At 36.7% G+C, this 16,769-nt stretch overlaps 1 protein-coding gene across 1 annotated transcript; it reads left to right on the top strand.

The window, feature by feature from the left end:
- The first annotated feature begins 11,537 nt into the window (after window positions 1–11,537).
- On the top strand, window positions 11,538–14,651 carry LOC125471813 (protein trichome birefringence-like 35). The gene is made up of 6 exons (XM_048572599.1): window positions 11,538–11,941; window positions 12,083–12,362; window positions 13,093–13,264; window positions 13,497–13,693; window positions 13,800–13,949; window positions 14,161–14,651. Exons 1-6 carry the CDS (start codon window positions 11,731–11,733, stop codon window positions 14,489–14,491), a joined length of 1,341 nt encoding a protein of 446 aa, XP_048428556.1. The 5' UTR covers window positions 11,538–11,730; the 3' UTR covers window positions 14,492–14,651.
- The last annotated feature ends 2,118 nt before the right edge of the window (window positions 14,652–16,769 follow it).

The raw sequence follows: 16,769 nt of genomic DNA on the forward strand, positions 1-16,769 counted from the left end.
AATATAACATGTGCAACTCATGGCAACCAGTACTACAGTATCGAAGTTGCCTAACACATAACTGTAGTAATGCTATAACGTAATCGATTCAACTAATACCATAAACGCACCTGAACTTACCTGGGTGTCCTGCGTTCACCTTTGCACTTGAAAGCATTCCCAATAATTATATGCAAGTAATATACATATGGATATACCATGATGCAATCTAATACTCAACCATGTTGTAGCATTTTCAATTATAAACAATACGGTGTGAAGTGTACAATCAATAACGCCCTACTCCCTAACTACTTATTTTCAGGGATAATTATCCATGACAACCCAATTAACACTAATTTAACTAACTAATTCACAAAACTAAAACTTGCCTTTACCAATTTCCTTCGCATTACTCAATTTCCCAAGCAAGGCTTTTGTCTCAAATATTTTATGGCTGCATCTAATGTCTCGTTAGACTGCCTACGTACCCTAAACAGGGATCAAGCCATTCGTAGTTCATATAGGTACTTCAAGCATTCACAATAATTATATGAAGGTAATATACCTAATCAATTGAAAAGTGTCGATAGAACTCTCAATAATATGTACGATAAAAAGGAAAAGATCCACTCACCTAGAGTCCACGCTATGATTCTCTAGCGCATGCATCAAGGCGTCCTGAATGATTGGTCCCTGTGACCAATTATCAAATCACATCTCAGAACTCTTATCCGTAGAATACGTAATTCACATAAAACACAACCTCAACGACATTCTAAAATAGTTTGAGACCCATTGACCACAAGTCAACAGTCGATCAAAGATCGACGGTAGGGTCTACAACCCTGTATAACTTGACCCGGAAGATCCGCATATCAGATTTCCAATCCGCAACTCCCAACGATCCACAATATGTTTCTAGAATAACATATTAAAATTTCATTACGATCCAACGGTCAGATCTCCGCCAATTGCCTAAAACAAGTGGCCGTGAACATTTATTTTACTAACTTACAAATCCAATTCAGGAAGATCCGTAAGTCGGATTCCCGATCCATAAATTCCTATGATCTTTAAATATTACGTATTATAATGTATCCAATTTTGGTGACGATCCAACGGTCGGATCATCGATTCACATTTTTATCAAGTAACGTATCGTAAAGAATTTAGGTTCCAACGATCAACCTATGTCATTCAAATGACAAAACTGAATTCAAGACATTCGACATAGCCTAAAAATAGCATTGGCGGCCCGCTGGCCACGTGCCGCCGTGGGTGGCGGTCGGCCGCCCCGACTCGCCGGAAAATCCAACTACTTCCAAAAATTCTCAAACTTCACATAAATGAATATCTCAGTGAGTGGAGCAACTTTCATACCTGCCACGAAGTCCAAAAGTGGACGAAAGATGGTCAATTTTGCCCACGAAGCCGGCGGTTGCCTAAAACTTCTCGACGTCGATTCGTCGTCTACGGTGGTCCAACGGGGTCAAGGTTGGTTGGGTTTTGCTCCTGGGATGATGGGCTACAAAGCCCAAGTGGTGGCATCAGCCATCGCTTTGCCGATTTGCCTAAAAATCGAAAAGGGTGGCCGGAGCACTATTGATTTTCGTCAACTTTCGTGGCCTCAAACCGCCACATACCATGGTTAATCAAGGTGGTTCTTGGGTGGGTTTTGTAGAGGGGAATGAGAGCTTCAAGATGGTGGTGGTGGCATCGAAAAATTCCACCAGAGTTGGCCGGAATCGGCCTTGGAAAATGGGAACTCGCGGTGGGTGAGGGTGGACGGGAAGCCACTTCCTTTTTCCTTTTTTTTTTTTTTTTTTTTCTTTTTTTTCTTTTCTTTCTTTCCTCCATTTCTGATTGGGCTTCACCCCACAAAGTGGGGATTTAATTTAATTAACACTAAACCTTGAATAACAAATTTCGAACGTCCGTAACTATACCGTTATAATCCGGACTCGCAAACGGCTTTCGCCTATACGTTCGTACCAACGAGTACTACGAGGATATGCTAAAAGAATAAGTCTCACATCTCTCAAGTTGATGGTCAACGGAAGTCAAAGTCCTTGCCTCTAGGGCAATTTCGTAAATTCACGCTTTTAAAATAAAATAAAAATGTAAAATTTGGAATGGGTTGTCACAAAATATATTATAAGTAGCATTTTTTAAAAAAAGAAAACTAACGAAAAGTCCTAAAAAACTTTAGTTTTAATGAAAATGACAAAATAAAGATGTAAGTGAATAGTATCATGAGTGACTTTTCAAGGTAAAAATGTCCTTAACGTTAAAAGTGAACAGTACCATGAATGTTTCATTAAAATTCTTTTTTTTTTTTAATGCAAAATTACACAATATGCCATATATATAATGTACCAATTAGTTAATGATTATCCAAATCTCCTAGAATCTAGTAGACATATGTTTTTAAAAATCTAAAAACATATCAAATTTGATTTATTTATGCTTCTAACGTGATATATATATATATATATATATATATGTCATCTTCTTTCACGACTATTCTACAATCTTTTTGTGCCATTTCTTTGTTGTCAGTCGATACTCTTCCGTCCTCCTTTGTGAGTCATGTTCATTTCCCTTCTATTTTCATTTTATGCAAACCTCTTGATTTGAGTATTCGTACCATGGTACATTTGGAAAATAGATTCTAGTGGTAGATGATATGGAGTGTGTTTCCATTTAGTATTGGTATGTTTCTAGCCGATGTGTTGGTACGTTTTAAGTTGGCATGGGTATATTTCGTATCAGCATCGGTACTTTCAATTTGGCATGGGTACATTTCTAGATGATATATTGGTACATTTCAAGTTGGCATGGGTACATATCATATCAGCATTGGTATGTTTCAATTTGGCATCGGTACGTTTCAAGTCATATTAGTACATTTCAACATGGCATGAGTACAATTCAAATTAGAAATTAATATATTTAAATTTGGTTTCAATTTAAAATTCACGTTCATATATCTCATGCCGAATGACATTAATCTCATTCCTACTAATCCCTTTTGTTAACAGCTTTTAAGCAAATTATATTGTGCTACAATATTTTAAAATCACTTGTTTTCTGTTGCATACTACACAACCAACCACGCAATCAAACTAGAACTCAACAAGATAAAGGTAGCGTCCATGGTGTTTTCATCATGTTGGATTGGCTATCTAAATTTTTTCTATAGATGTAAGCTTTTTCTGTGATCAATGAGGTTTTATTATAGAAAAATAAATGTTAAAAATTCAAAAATTAAGAGATAATATTGATGATTTAATAGTTGATATCTATTAATTATCCAACATCCCTTAAAAAGGTGCATAGATTCTGACATGCCAAAAAACCTCAATTAACTAAAAGGCTTTTTAGCCAAAATGTTCTCTGAGATTTGCATAATACATTACTTTGGTCCCTGAGATTGTCCACCATCCACTATTTTAGTCATTCTGTTAAAATCTCCGTTAAGTGTCCCGGAGCTCTTGGCCGAAAGTTTGGGCAATTTTCAAAACTTCATAACTTGATCGTTTCTTAACCAAATTCGACCCATAATATATCAAAATAAAGATAGGAAAGTGTAGAACAAGATTATACCATTTAGAAGCCCAATGATTGCTGGAGATGGCCGGAAAATAGCTTGAAAGGTGACTGGTCCGCGGGAAAATTGGAAAGCTCACCGGAAACTGGGTAAATTTTAAACGTTCATAACTTCTTCAATACTCAATGAAATCGAGTAATTTAAAAACGAAAATCATACTTCTCGACGAGATAAAGAGAATGGTACCTTTCTTGACAGCTAACTCGTCATGGTTTATCCGGAAAATGGCTCAAAAGTGGTTGTCTTGGTCTCGAGTTAGCTACTTTCGAGCCATTTTTCGGCCAAACCACAGAGAATTAGCCATATAGAAAGGTACCATTATCTTCTTCTAATTGAGAAGTATGATTTTCATTTTTGAATCACTCGATTTCGTTGAGTATTGAAGAAGTTATGAATGTTTAAAGTTTACCCAGTTTTCGGCGAGTTTTCCAATTTTCCCGCTGACCAGTCACCTTTCAGGCTATTTTCCGGCCATCTTCGGCAACTCTTGTGCTTCCAAATAAGTATAATCTTGTTCTAAACTTTCATATCTTCATTTTGATATTTTATAGGTCGAATTTGGTTAAGAAACGATTGAGTTACGAAGCTTTGAAAATTGCCCAAACTTCCAGCCAAGAGCTACGGGACACTTAACGGAATGACCAAAATAATGGATGATGGACAATCTCAGAGACCATTTATATTGATTTTCAATCTCAAAGACCAAAGTGATGTGTTATGCAAATCTCATTGACCATTTTGGCTAAAAAGCCTAACTAAAAAGATTAAGTGGGAAATCAACATATAACATTTTTCATTTAGGAAAAAAAATAATTAAAATAAATTTAAAATGCTTAGGTGGCCACTAGTCAAAGCGCTTTAATCAAATCTTCGAAAGACACAAATGTTTAGTAAAAAAATTGTAGAAACGGAGTGTGGCATTCTAATTATATGTATATATGGATTCAAGAAGTTTCCAATAATGCCACCATTTATTAGAATGTGTATATCCCCAACAACAACAAGAAAATGTACATCAACTCTTACTTTCTACAGTCAATATTGTGGATACAAATTTCTATCTTCTTCTTCTTGGACGAAATTGCACCTGCAAAACAATTAATACCTAAGGTCAAGGCCAAGAGCCTCACGCACCCACAATGACTGGGGGGAGGGGGGGTTTTGGCCGAAGAACCTTCGATGCCAAAGTTAGAATTTGAGAGAAAAAACGTTTAGAGAATTTTAGGAGAAAAATGGACTTGGGTTTTTGGAGAAATGGGGAGCTATATATAGGGTTGTGGCCGGCCCTTATTCGGAGAAAAGGGGTCTGGCCACTTATGGTGGTTTTTGGCTCTAATTGTAAGATATTATGTCAAAATAATATCTTGCAATCAATTAGAAAATTAAACAATTAAAATTTTGGTAATTAATCCTAATTTGAAGAGAATAAATAGGGGTTACCTTGTGGGGAGGATTTGATGAGGATTGATGAAATAGGTTTTGAATAAATACCTATTTTGATCATTTTTGACCTTGATTGAGCCGTTATTGTCCGCTGCTTGTGTGTGAGAATCTCGGTGTGCCTCGAGGGTAGTTTTGTCATTTTCACCCAAAAGTTCATGTGTCGTCTCCATAATTTTCTTGATTATTTTTGGCTTCACAAATGCCTCCACACCTGCTCGCTTACTTGCAGGAAAGGGCAGCAGGTGTAGAGATCTCCAACTTTGATGCAAATTCCCACTTGGACTTGAAATTAGATTCTTTTAGGAAAGGGAAATAAATCGCCTATGAAGCTTATTTAAGCCTACCTTAAGTAGGAGATTAAATCAATTTCGGAGGGCAATTATTTATCCCTACAAGAAAGAGAGAAAGTTAGAGGATATTTGTTCCTCCTCTCCTAACTTTCTTCTTTGCTTGCCCGTGCAAAGAACTGTCTTCCGTTGATTTTTTTGTTCTGCTCTGCGCCACACCGATGTGAGAAAATTTTAATTTTCTTTGTCTTCTTCTTGGGTGGTGCTATCACGGGGCAGTCATCGAGGTGGTATGGCTCGTCGGCTGGTAAGGGCTAGGAGTCGGCTTGGCATTGGCCAAGGAGGTAGTTTGTCAAGGGCCACAACTTATGCTACTCAGCTTGACTAAAGCCAAAGGTTGGCTCAGCATGGGTCAAGGAAATGGCGTGGCATAGGCCATGGTTTGGGCTGCGAAGTCTGGGCTATTTGCCAAAAATAAGGAAACTGCTTGAGTTTGATTTCTTAGCTGCCAAGATCGGAGCTACTGAAGATGAAGTGTTGGATGAGCAAACTGTTGAGTGCGAATTGGCTGCTGGAGAGCAAACCCAGATGGGTGTTGGGGAATTAGTTTACCCTATCGCACTGGATTAGTTTATCCTCTCACACTAGAGAGCAGACCCATATAGGTGTCGAGGAATTGGTTTACCCTCTCATATTGGATAGAAATTAGTTTATCCTCTTGCACTAGAGATCAAACTCGAATGGGTGTTGGGGAATTAGTTTACCCTCTCGCACTGCAGAGCAATGAGTTTATCCTCTCGCACTGGAGAGCAGACCCATATGGGTGTCGGGGAATTGGTTTACCCTCTTGCACTAGAGACCAATTAGTTTATCCTCTCACACTGGAGAGCAAACCCGAATGGGTGTCGAGGAATTAGTTTACCCTTTCGCACTGGAAAACAATTAGTTCATCATCCTCTCGCACTGGATAACAGACCCATATGGGTGTCGAGGAATTGGTTTACCCTCTCGCACTGGAGAGAAATTAGTTTATCCTTTCACACTAGAGAGCAGACCCAGATGGGTGGCAAGGAATTAGTTTACCCTCTCGCACTAGAAAGTAATTAGTTTATACTCTCATACTAGAGAGCAAACCTATATGGGTGTTGAGTAATTGGTTTACCCTCTTGCATTGAAGTGCAATTTGTTTACTCTCTCGCACTGAAGAGCTTACCTAGATAGGTGTCAGGGGATTGGTTTACCCTCTCGCACTGGAAAGTATGGAAGTCGTTATTGTGAGTCCAGCTGAGGAAAGCTGAACAACTGAAATAATCCTCAGCCTGCGAGGTCTTGTTTGGCGATTGCTTGAGACTTCGAACTGCTTGTGGAACCCGCGTAATTGTGTAAGCAAGAAGCATAGTAAGCTATTCTTGGACCTTCTCCAAGTATTGCACAATCCTTAAATGTTTCATCGTGTGTTCTTCTGAGGCTTGGTCAACTGAGAATCTAAATAGATTGCAAGTTTCTCCACTGCTAAGTCTTTTGCCAGCAAAGGCTGCTAGTAAGGCTTTGTATTCTGCTTCGTTGTGTATTGAAAAAGTTATGAACGTTTAAAGTTTACCCAGTTTCCGACGAGTTTTCCAGTTTTTTCACAGACTAGTCACCTTTCAGGCTATTTTCTGGCCATCTCTAGCAACCATTGGGTTTCCAAATATGTATAATCTTATTCTACACTTTCCTATCTTCATTTTGATATATTATGGGTCGAATTTGGTTAAGAAAAGATTGAGTTATAAAGTTTTGAAAATTGCCCAAACTTCCAGCCAAGAGCTCCGAGACACTTAACGGAGTTTTTAACAGAATGACCAAAATAATGGATGGTGGACAATCATAGGGACCATTTCTATTGATTTTCAATCTCATGGACTAAATTGATGTGTTATACAAATGTCAAAGACCATTTTGGCTAAAAAGCCGTTTAATAAAAACCAATGCTATAACTTTATTAATGAAAAAGAATTCAATATTAATAAAAAAAACCCTTAAATTTTAATAAAAATGACAAAAGAACTTAAATTTTTATTGAAAATGACACAATTTTAATGTTAAGAAAATTAAAAAAGAAAGACATGAAGCACGGACCCGTGCGTCTATCACAGACACTGTTTATGAAACTGAAAACTAGTTCTTGGACTACTTTCACAAATATTGCCTAGTTCTTGGTCATGTTTCATACATAATGCCTAGTTATTGAGTCCAATTTCATAAATGATGTATGGTAATTTTTACAGTTTCATAAATAATGTCTCTTTGTTGGTCCAGTTTCATAAACAGTACGTAGTTATTGGTCCACTTTCATAAATAGTGTCTAGTTCTTGATCATGTTTAATAAATAGTGTCTAGTTCTTGGTCCAGTTTCATAAATAGTGTATAGTTCAATTTCATAAATAGTTTCTACCTATTGGTTTAGTTTCAGAAATAATGCCTTTCGTTTCATAATAATGTTTACTTATTGGTCCAATTTCATAAATAGTGTCTACTTATTGATCTAGTTTCATAAATAGTGTCTACTTATTGGTCAAGTTTTATAAATAGTGTCTAATTCTTGGATCAGTTTCATAAGGTTTGAAACTTAGACCCTATTTGGTCCTGTAAAAGCACCCATTGCTCCGAAAACGATGAACCAAGAAATGAATTATTTAAATCCAAACCTTGAGAAGATTATGTTCTCAATAATCATATCTAAAAAGCTGTTTCAACTACCAAATTAAAATTTCCTCACATTTTTTACATACCTACAATAATTAAATGTAGTTCTCCATTCAATTTCTTGAGCTTGGGTGTCGTCTTGGAGAAATTTTTCTTTGTGCCCGTAATACAAGTGGTACATCATATGTTATTATGTAAGTGGCGGGAAATTTTATTTTTATGTTATTAATTTTTTAACACAAGAATCTCACTACTTCTATAGAAATACCCCGTGTTCTGGGCACATTGAAAATTCTCTTGTCATTTTGACTACTATTGAGAAACAACACCACAAAAATAAAACTGGGGAATATAATTCAATTAAAGACTTTTTCTTATTCTAAGAAAAAAAAATCTCTTAATTGGATTGGATTGGCCGTTAGTCTCAAACCCAGTACAAACTGGATTGTGAATTAGCACAAAACCAACATGCTTCAAGAGATTGGGGTGCGCCCAACGCATGTTTGTGCTTTTGGTGGTATTCATCTTCACTTAGAAGTGAGATGTTTTATGTTCAAATCTCATAGATAACGAATACGATACCAAATTAAACTGCATATTGTGTAGCTTAACTGAACTTCCCCTCCTTTTAATGTAAAAATATCGATGTACTAATAAAAACGATTTATTATTTATGATCATATAGGCATTCTATCGACCGTTAAAAATTGCCCATATGCACTAGCAGAGGTACACCCACAACTAAGGTGGGCTTTAGCCTAGGAAGCTTTAGTTTGAACTCCTGCTAATAGCTTATGTAATTAACCTATTATACTTATATACACCCCACCCAATTCTAATAAAAAATATAACTTAATATGTAATTAATGCAATACTTTTTAAGAAAAAAATGAAATTATATTACTTGTTTTGTTAGTTTGGATTATTATTTCAGATTTTAAAGTTTTATATTCATGTATTATAATATAATTTCATGTAGGTAAGAAATAAAATATTTTACTTTATGGTAATTATTTTAGCCAACCTACCCATAAAAATTGTTTTGACTCCGCCATTACCCACACGAAACCTTGACGTAATATGTTATTAAACTGTTGATCACGAACACGTATTCAAACACGATTCAACTGAAAACATAACATATTATTGCAGAAGAATACATACTACTAGCCAAAGTCCAAATAAGATAACATTTCCATTGCATGTATTTCACGAACTTCGAAATAGATTAACAAAGAAGCAGAATCTTCGGCTGTCAGAATCCTTAGCTTCTCATGTTTCCTTGTTTCATAGCCAAATATTATAATTCTGATTAAACCAACTAATCTTTGTTTAATCAGTGTGATTAAATTAAGGAATGCAATGCCACAGTTGAGTTCTACTGGGCCCCATTGCTTGCGGAATCAACCCAGTAAACCACCGATTGATTGCCAGATCGGATTGTAATAGCGCAGGCAATTGAAAAACATGCAAGGCACTGGACGGACGCTGACTTTCTTGTTCTTAATTCGTATCTTTGGTGGAGAAGGGACCAAATGAATGTCTTGTATGTAGGGTTTCTAAATACCAAGATTCTATCGTGTTTCGAAATATTTTATATTTTAAAGTTTTAGTCATTAGATGTTGGTTATTTTATTTTTAACTCTCGAAATATGAAAGATCTCAGAGTATACTGAAAAATCCTTTAGTAGTTTTAGATAGAAGAAGTAGAAGTTATTTTTTGGATACAAATTTAGGTAGACGTTAGATAGAACTGTTTTTATTCTACCGGAGATAGAACTACTTATTTGACTTTGCAATTAAATTTTCGATTAATTAATTATGATTTTTGTTTTTGGCAATGATTGAAGGTGGGGGATCTTTTGAGAGCCCAGATTTCCCAGTTGGGATATTGAAAATTTGAAAGACGTTGAGATGTTTAGGGTTTATCAGATTGCTCTAAAGACGTGGTCATACAGGTTGGAGGTCCAAACTGTTTTTTGTTAGCATGTCACCCACTCACCAGAGGTATCAATATGGGACATTACTAGCAATTTTACGTTTTTTGACGATATTAGTTCATCATAGGTACAATTGATCATGTGTTGGTTAATAATTGATTCTGAAAATTGAGATACAAAACGCATCACGGTTTAGTGTCTCTTTAGCGGTTCTCTATATCTATTTTTTTTATTGAAACTCTGTATTTAATTTTGTTTGTACATATTTTGTTGTATGCTTAAATAAGTTTATGATTATCTAATATTTGTCAGTCTAACGATATCTCTTTCCACTCAATATTGAAAGATGTTCCAGATATGAATTCCTATTCAATATTGAAAGATGTTCCATATTCGAATGGTCACCCCTCAAAATGTAAATATAGAACGGGTCCTTGAGCGCCGTAGGAATACATTGTCATCTCGCTATATGTCATATCAATTGACTAGTTGTATAATAGAATCTACTAGTAAAACGGTTAGGTTAAACATATCGACTTGGGTTTTAAATGAAAGTATGACGTGGCTTTAAATTGCATGACAATTAACAAGGTTGGTGTACTTAACAAAGAAAGATTAAGGCATTTATGGGGTTTCTTAACAATGTAGATTTAATGTCCAAAGCCTAGCAAAGCCAAAGGGTTTCGCTCAAACTTGACCTTTTGTGCTGTCATGTACATTACTTATTTCATGTACAAAGCTAAAGGATTTCACCCTAACTTGAAATTTGGCTTCCACTAGACTTCTTGGTATATTTCGCTCTTTATATCTCTTAAATCATGTGATATGAAATTGAAAGAGTAATCATTTTCGGTGATATGCTAAAATCATAAAATTTGAATTTGACAACTTATGTGGCACTTTGACATCTTTTAATTTTGGTTTCCACCCGATATGTCAATTTTAAACATAAAATAAAAATTTATATTTATTTTCTTTGCATTGGTAATGAACGAAAATGGATTAAAATGTATAAAAATATTTAAACATTGCATTGGTAATGAAAAGAAACAAAAAAACAAGCTTTAAACCAATAAAAGTTTAATAAAAAGAATTTAATAATTAATTAAAAAATTAGAAGGTACTGTCAAATTTGGTTTCTCGTTGAAAACCTTTGTTTTTTTTTTTTTTTTTTGGGCTATTGCTAGTTTGAAAATTTCTCTTAGCATGGTTTCTGGCTTGCAAACTATATAAAAACGGGAAGAGATCCCTCTGGATCTCTCCCACCAAGTTCTAGGGATCTGAAGATCCGGATCCTTGAAATTTGATCAAATGACTACAATTATTATAACTTTTAGAAGAACTCCTATTTGTAATCGTTAGATCAAATTTCAAGGACCTGAATATCCGGATCCCTAATATTTGATGGAAGAGATCCGGAGGGATCTCTTCGAAACAATCCCAATCATATATCATCACCTTCCTTCCTATGATAAACTAGGATTATATAATCATAATTCTGATTAAAGTATATAAGCTGACATCATGTAATATGTAAATGCGAACAAAATCTTAAAACAATTAATTTTATATTTCCACCTGCATCATCAGTCTTCTTCTTCTTCTTACCTGCCGCCCTCTTACTCTTCAGACAACGACTCCATCATTTCATACAGTCTCTGTCCCTTTTCATACGATAATGATTGAACAAATTCGAACCCCCATTTGATTTTTTCTCTGTCTTTCAATTATTTGGTCAAATAATTTTCCGAAACGAAGCAAAAAGTCTCGATCTTTGGCGATGCAGCAGTCGCAGAGGTGGAAGTGGAGCAAGAAGAAAACCCAGTTTCCTGCTCTGGTGTTAGTCTTGTTTCTGTTCATAGCGTTCTCGAATCTCCACAGAGAACGCAGCATTCTGCAAATTCAAGAGAGCCCTGATCTCGTTCTTCACCGTCAAGATTCGTTCACTTTTGTAAAGCCGAATCTTTTCACCCCGCAAAATCATGCTCCAGGTAAGGCTGTGTTTGGTTCTGCTAAAAAAGCTTTCTGGGTTTGTTTTTCTGTATTTTTTTTTAATCTTTTTTCTGAATTCTTGATCAAATTTTTTCTTTGATTTGGTGAGGTGGGTTTAAGTTGGTTTTGTAAATTTTCAGGGGTTTTGAATAGATTCAGTACATGCAACTCCACCAGAGAGTACAGTGGTCAGAAAATTTTGTGGACTGCCAGGACGCCGGAGTACGGTCACCGGAGAGAGAGTTTGGAGAGGTGTGATGTGTTTTCCGGCAAATGGGTGTTTGATAATGCTTCGTATCCGCTGTACAAGGAGTCGGAGTGCCCTTACATGTCGGACCAGTTGGCCTGTCACAAGCATGGGAGGCCTGATTTGGGGTACCAGTACTGGAGATGGCAACCCCACAATTGCAACTTGAAGAGGTAAAGAGGTGTTTGGTTCTTTGGGATTGGAAATTCTAATCCCACATTGTCTGTTTGATTGTTTTCTATAGTAGAATTGGAAAAAGCATTTAGTTCTGAGTCGGTTTAATACAATTTCTAATTCAAGATACTCGAATCAATGAACTGGAATGTGTTTTGATCTTATTAGAGTTTGGCTTGTATAACAAGTATGGTATTTTCGGTTGTTTGAGAATGGAAATGTTGATTTCCCTTTTAAAAGGTTCTAAAAGACGCTAGGCGCTAATCGGGTGGTGGGCTAGGGCCTAGTGCCTAGGGGCCTAGGTGGACTAGGCGGATTTAAGTAACTCTATTAAATTTCGTGTAAATAAGTGTCTGTTTATACTTAAAATATACGTTTCATCATAAAATACAAAATAGAATAACATATATATTATGAAGTATTGGAACATAATGAAAACATGGGGAACAAGCACATAGTGTGTGTTGATTTAAGTATTCAACAAGTCTCTTACAATTTATTAAAAAAATAAAATACAAAATGAAAGTCATCGTCTGGGCGAGCTAGGTGGGCGCCTAGCCGGTCTAGGAGGGCGCGTTAGCAGGTCTAGGTGCCCTTTCTTAATTTTCAAACGCCTAGGCATTAATCGGGATGGTGACCAGCCACCTAGTGCCGCCTAGGCGCTAGGCAGGGATTTTTAGAACAATTATGTTTGGTTTTATTGATAGATTGTTTTCTTTTTCTGTATAGATGGAATGTGACTGAAATGTGGGAGAAATTGAGAGGCAAAAGGCTGATGTTTGTAGGGGATTCACTAAACAGAGGGCAGTGGATATCGATGGTCTGTTTGTTACAGTCTGTGATTCCCGCAGATAAGAGATCAATGTCGCCAAATGCTGACCTTACCATTTTCCAAGCAGAGGTAAACATGATTTCCTATTAGAAGATGGGGCCTTGGTGCAACTATGTATAATGCATTAGGCTGCTCTTTTGTGACTAAGAGAAATCTTTTTAGTTTAGATCATGGAATGTTCTTTAGGAAACAATTGAATGTTGGTAATAAGTGTCGTCATGAAACTAGAACATGCGTGAAATTTTTGGGTGCGGTTCCTTGTAGTAGGTGGGTGCATAAATTCCATTTGTGTAATTTCCAGGAATATAATGCTACTGTGGAATTTCTCTGGGCTCCGCTTCTTGTAGAATCTAATTCTGATGACCCGGTGAATCACCGAACATCTGATAGGATAATCCGACCAGATTCAGTTCTTAAGCATGCATCAATATGGGAGGATGCTGATATACTGATATTCAATTCCTACCTTTGGTGGAGACAAGGCCCAGTTAAGCTGTTGTGAGTATAATCGCAATACCATCCAGGTTTCGGTTTAGAAAGAACTGAGTTATATAAAAACATAATGAATTGGTATCCAAATTGATCAGACTTTGAATTCATACAGATGGAGCGCTGAAGCAAACAGTGTTTGTGAAGAAGTAGACGGCCTTGGAGCCATGGAGTTGGCCATGGGGGCTTGGGCCGACTGGGCTTCCAAGGTCAATCCCTTCAAGAAGCAGGTCTTCTTCGTTACAACGTCTCCTACGCATCTCTGGTTTGCACCTTGCTCTTCTACAATATTCTTTTATCTACCACTTTGGCTGTTATTTCTCTGAAGATTTCGGATTTTGGAAAAGTATCCGAAAATTCAGTTACATCTGTATCCTCACGCTGCGGACCAGCATTGTCTAGTTAATGACATTTTATTTCGGTAAACCACGAATATGACCTGTATGTATCTAATATGGAATTTCCTGAACTTTTAGGAGTAGAGAGTGGAAACCCGAAAGTGAAGGTAATTGTTACAGTGAGAAATCCCCCATTGACTCGGAGGGCTACTGGGGAAGTGGTTCTGACCTGCCCACCATGAGCATGGTGGAGAAGGTCCTCAGCAAGTTGAGTTCGAAGGTTTCTGTTATCAACATTACTCAATTATCAGAGTACCGGAAAGATGGCCACCCTTCCATCTACCGCAAATTCTGGGAGCCACTGCGGCCTGAGCAATTGTCTAATCCCACGAGTTACTCCGATTGCATACACTGGTGCTTGCCTGGTGTACCCGATGTATGGAACGAGTTGCTATTCCAATTCTTGTAAGCAAATGTACAATTTTTTCAAGGCATTCTTAGTGGTTTTATACAACAGGTTGCCTTGTTTTCTCAGCTCATGTGCATTACGAACCGGACCAGTAACCGTTAATGCCGTTGTTACACAGTTCAATTCATTGAAAATATAGTGCTAGTATTCAACTTGTATATCCCCTGTTCTTGCAATATTAGATCCATGCTTGCTGGGAATTATGAGCTTAATTTTTGTTGTTTCTGTCAATGTCATGAGTTCATTTATGAACTACTACTCTTATATCTCTGCGTTGGGCTTCTGCTCAATTCAAATAAGTTTAAGACCCGTAACTTCCAAGCCCAAAACAAAAGGTTGCAATTTTAGCAACTATACATTACCGAATCTTTTCTTGCATCAATACGGGACATAATTTTCGCACTCCCATTTTGTTCTTTTACCTCTAGCATTTGTTTGGATTGAATAATTCCGAGAGAAAATTGGGGGACAAAAATAGAAAAAAAATGCAAATTAAGAAAACGAGAGCGTGAAATCAGTAACATGATGATAAAGGGAGCTCTTAATATTTGATCAGCAGGAGCACTGACTCTGAGCAACTTTGTGTTGAGCGAAGATGGAACGATTCCCAAAGTAGAGAGAGTCAGATGTGTGCAATGGCTTTATGAAGGGTTTCAAACTCAATTAATTAATTGTTCATTTTGAATAATGAGAATATTTTCATAATCAATCTCATACAGATAGTCACTCGTAAAATATACGTATTGGTAGATTTGATATTTGTGTATACAATAATTTAATGGCCTTTCGTCTATAATTTGTGATGAGGAGGAATTAAATTGAAGACGAGTTGGACTGAGAAGAAATCAGAATGCAATTTTTCATTAAAATGGTCTACTAAACTATGCGGATTTGAAGCAGGATGACACTACTTACATACAAGTTGTTTACAAATTCAACATAAATTGTTAACACTAATGAGTGATACACTTGGTTCGTTTGTGGCGTAGCGCCACTTCATGGGTTTATGCCACAATTTGATTAGTCTCATACATAAGCTAAGTAGTCGTGTACAGATGTTCGTACTTAATACGTCTTTACACACTGTAAAACTTGAAAACTATTATGATTTAGAGATTTTTCTACTTTACACCAGAGCATGGTATCCATCAGTTTACGATCGTCGAATTATTTAGACTATTTTAACCTAACAAGAAAAAAAATCTTGACCTCTTTTACTTCAGTATATATTAATTCTAACGAATTTCAGTATAGCTCATCATCGAAACGTAGTAGAATTCTCGTGAAGTTGAGTACAGCTCATCTTGTACTCAGTATCTTGAATATGATGTTAGTACACAGCTCATCAGTGTCTATATATTAGTGAATCATACACATTTACCTGAAATCTGTATTTGCCATTACCATTTACCACTGCATGATTGCATCGCATTGCATGCAGAGCCAGAGGCAACATCTGTCGAGCCATTAACATCCCACGTTCATCACTTGACATCAAGATAGGGCGCCTGATCCGGTTATGCCGTTGGCTGCATTACTCACGCCAGGACAAGAACACTGTATACAATTATATAGTTTAAATATTGGGAGTTTTCCACCAAACACTAATAACAGATAACTCTTGTTTCCATACAAACTGAGTATTCACATGAAGCAGTAACGTATTTTTGGTTCCAAGTTAAGGGCAGCAAAACGGAACTATGGCTTCAAAGAACACATTTGTGAAAATTCAAACTCGATTGAACTCTAACTCTTTTCTCGCTTTGCGCTAGACTAACTCTTGCGGTTACTTAAATATTTTGTACCAAGAAAGAAAGATATGCGTCTTGTGAATGGGCGGCAACAGAAATCTTGCGGGTCTGGGGCCGCGTTATGATGATCACATTTATGCACCCTGATTTCGTGGTTTGACTGTTTGACTCATTGGGGGGCACTTGGTTTGTCCGTTCCGCGAAGATATCACTTTTTACGGGATCCAGCAAAAGATTGTCCTACTATCACACTCTCTCTCTGTGGGTGCTTCCAACGTGTGCCACTTGACTTGTCGACTGCATGCATAGAATTAACAAGTTTTGTTAGTTTTAATCACGCTTGATTAAAAGCTTAAATCCCCTATAGTTGAATTGTTATCAAATTTGACTCGTTTATCATGTTTAGGGAAGAAAAATGGTACAGTTAAATCAGTCACACTTTTAGTCCAATTTTCAACCTTTGATGCAAGTGAATGTTTTCAAATCACAAGTTGTTCAATCATTTGTCAGTACTTAATCGCTAGTAT

Source organism: the organism of the source record quoted next, unplaced genomic scaffold (genome assembly GCF_019419815.1).
Source record: "Pyrus x bretschneideri cultivar Hongxiangsu unplaced genomic scaffold, Pyrus_bretschneideri_v1 Contig11, whole genome shotgun sequence".
NCBI lineage: Eukaryota > Viridiplantae > Streptophyta > Magnoliopsida > Rosales > Rosaceae > Pyrus > Pyrus x bretschneideri.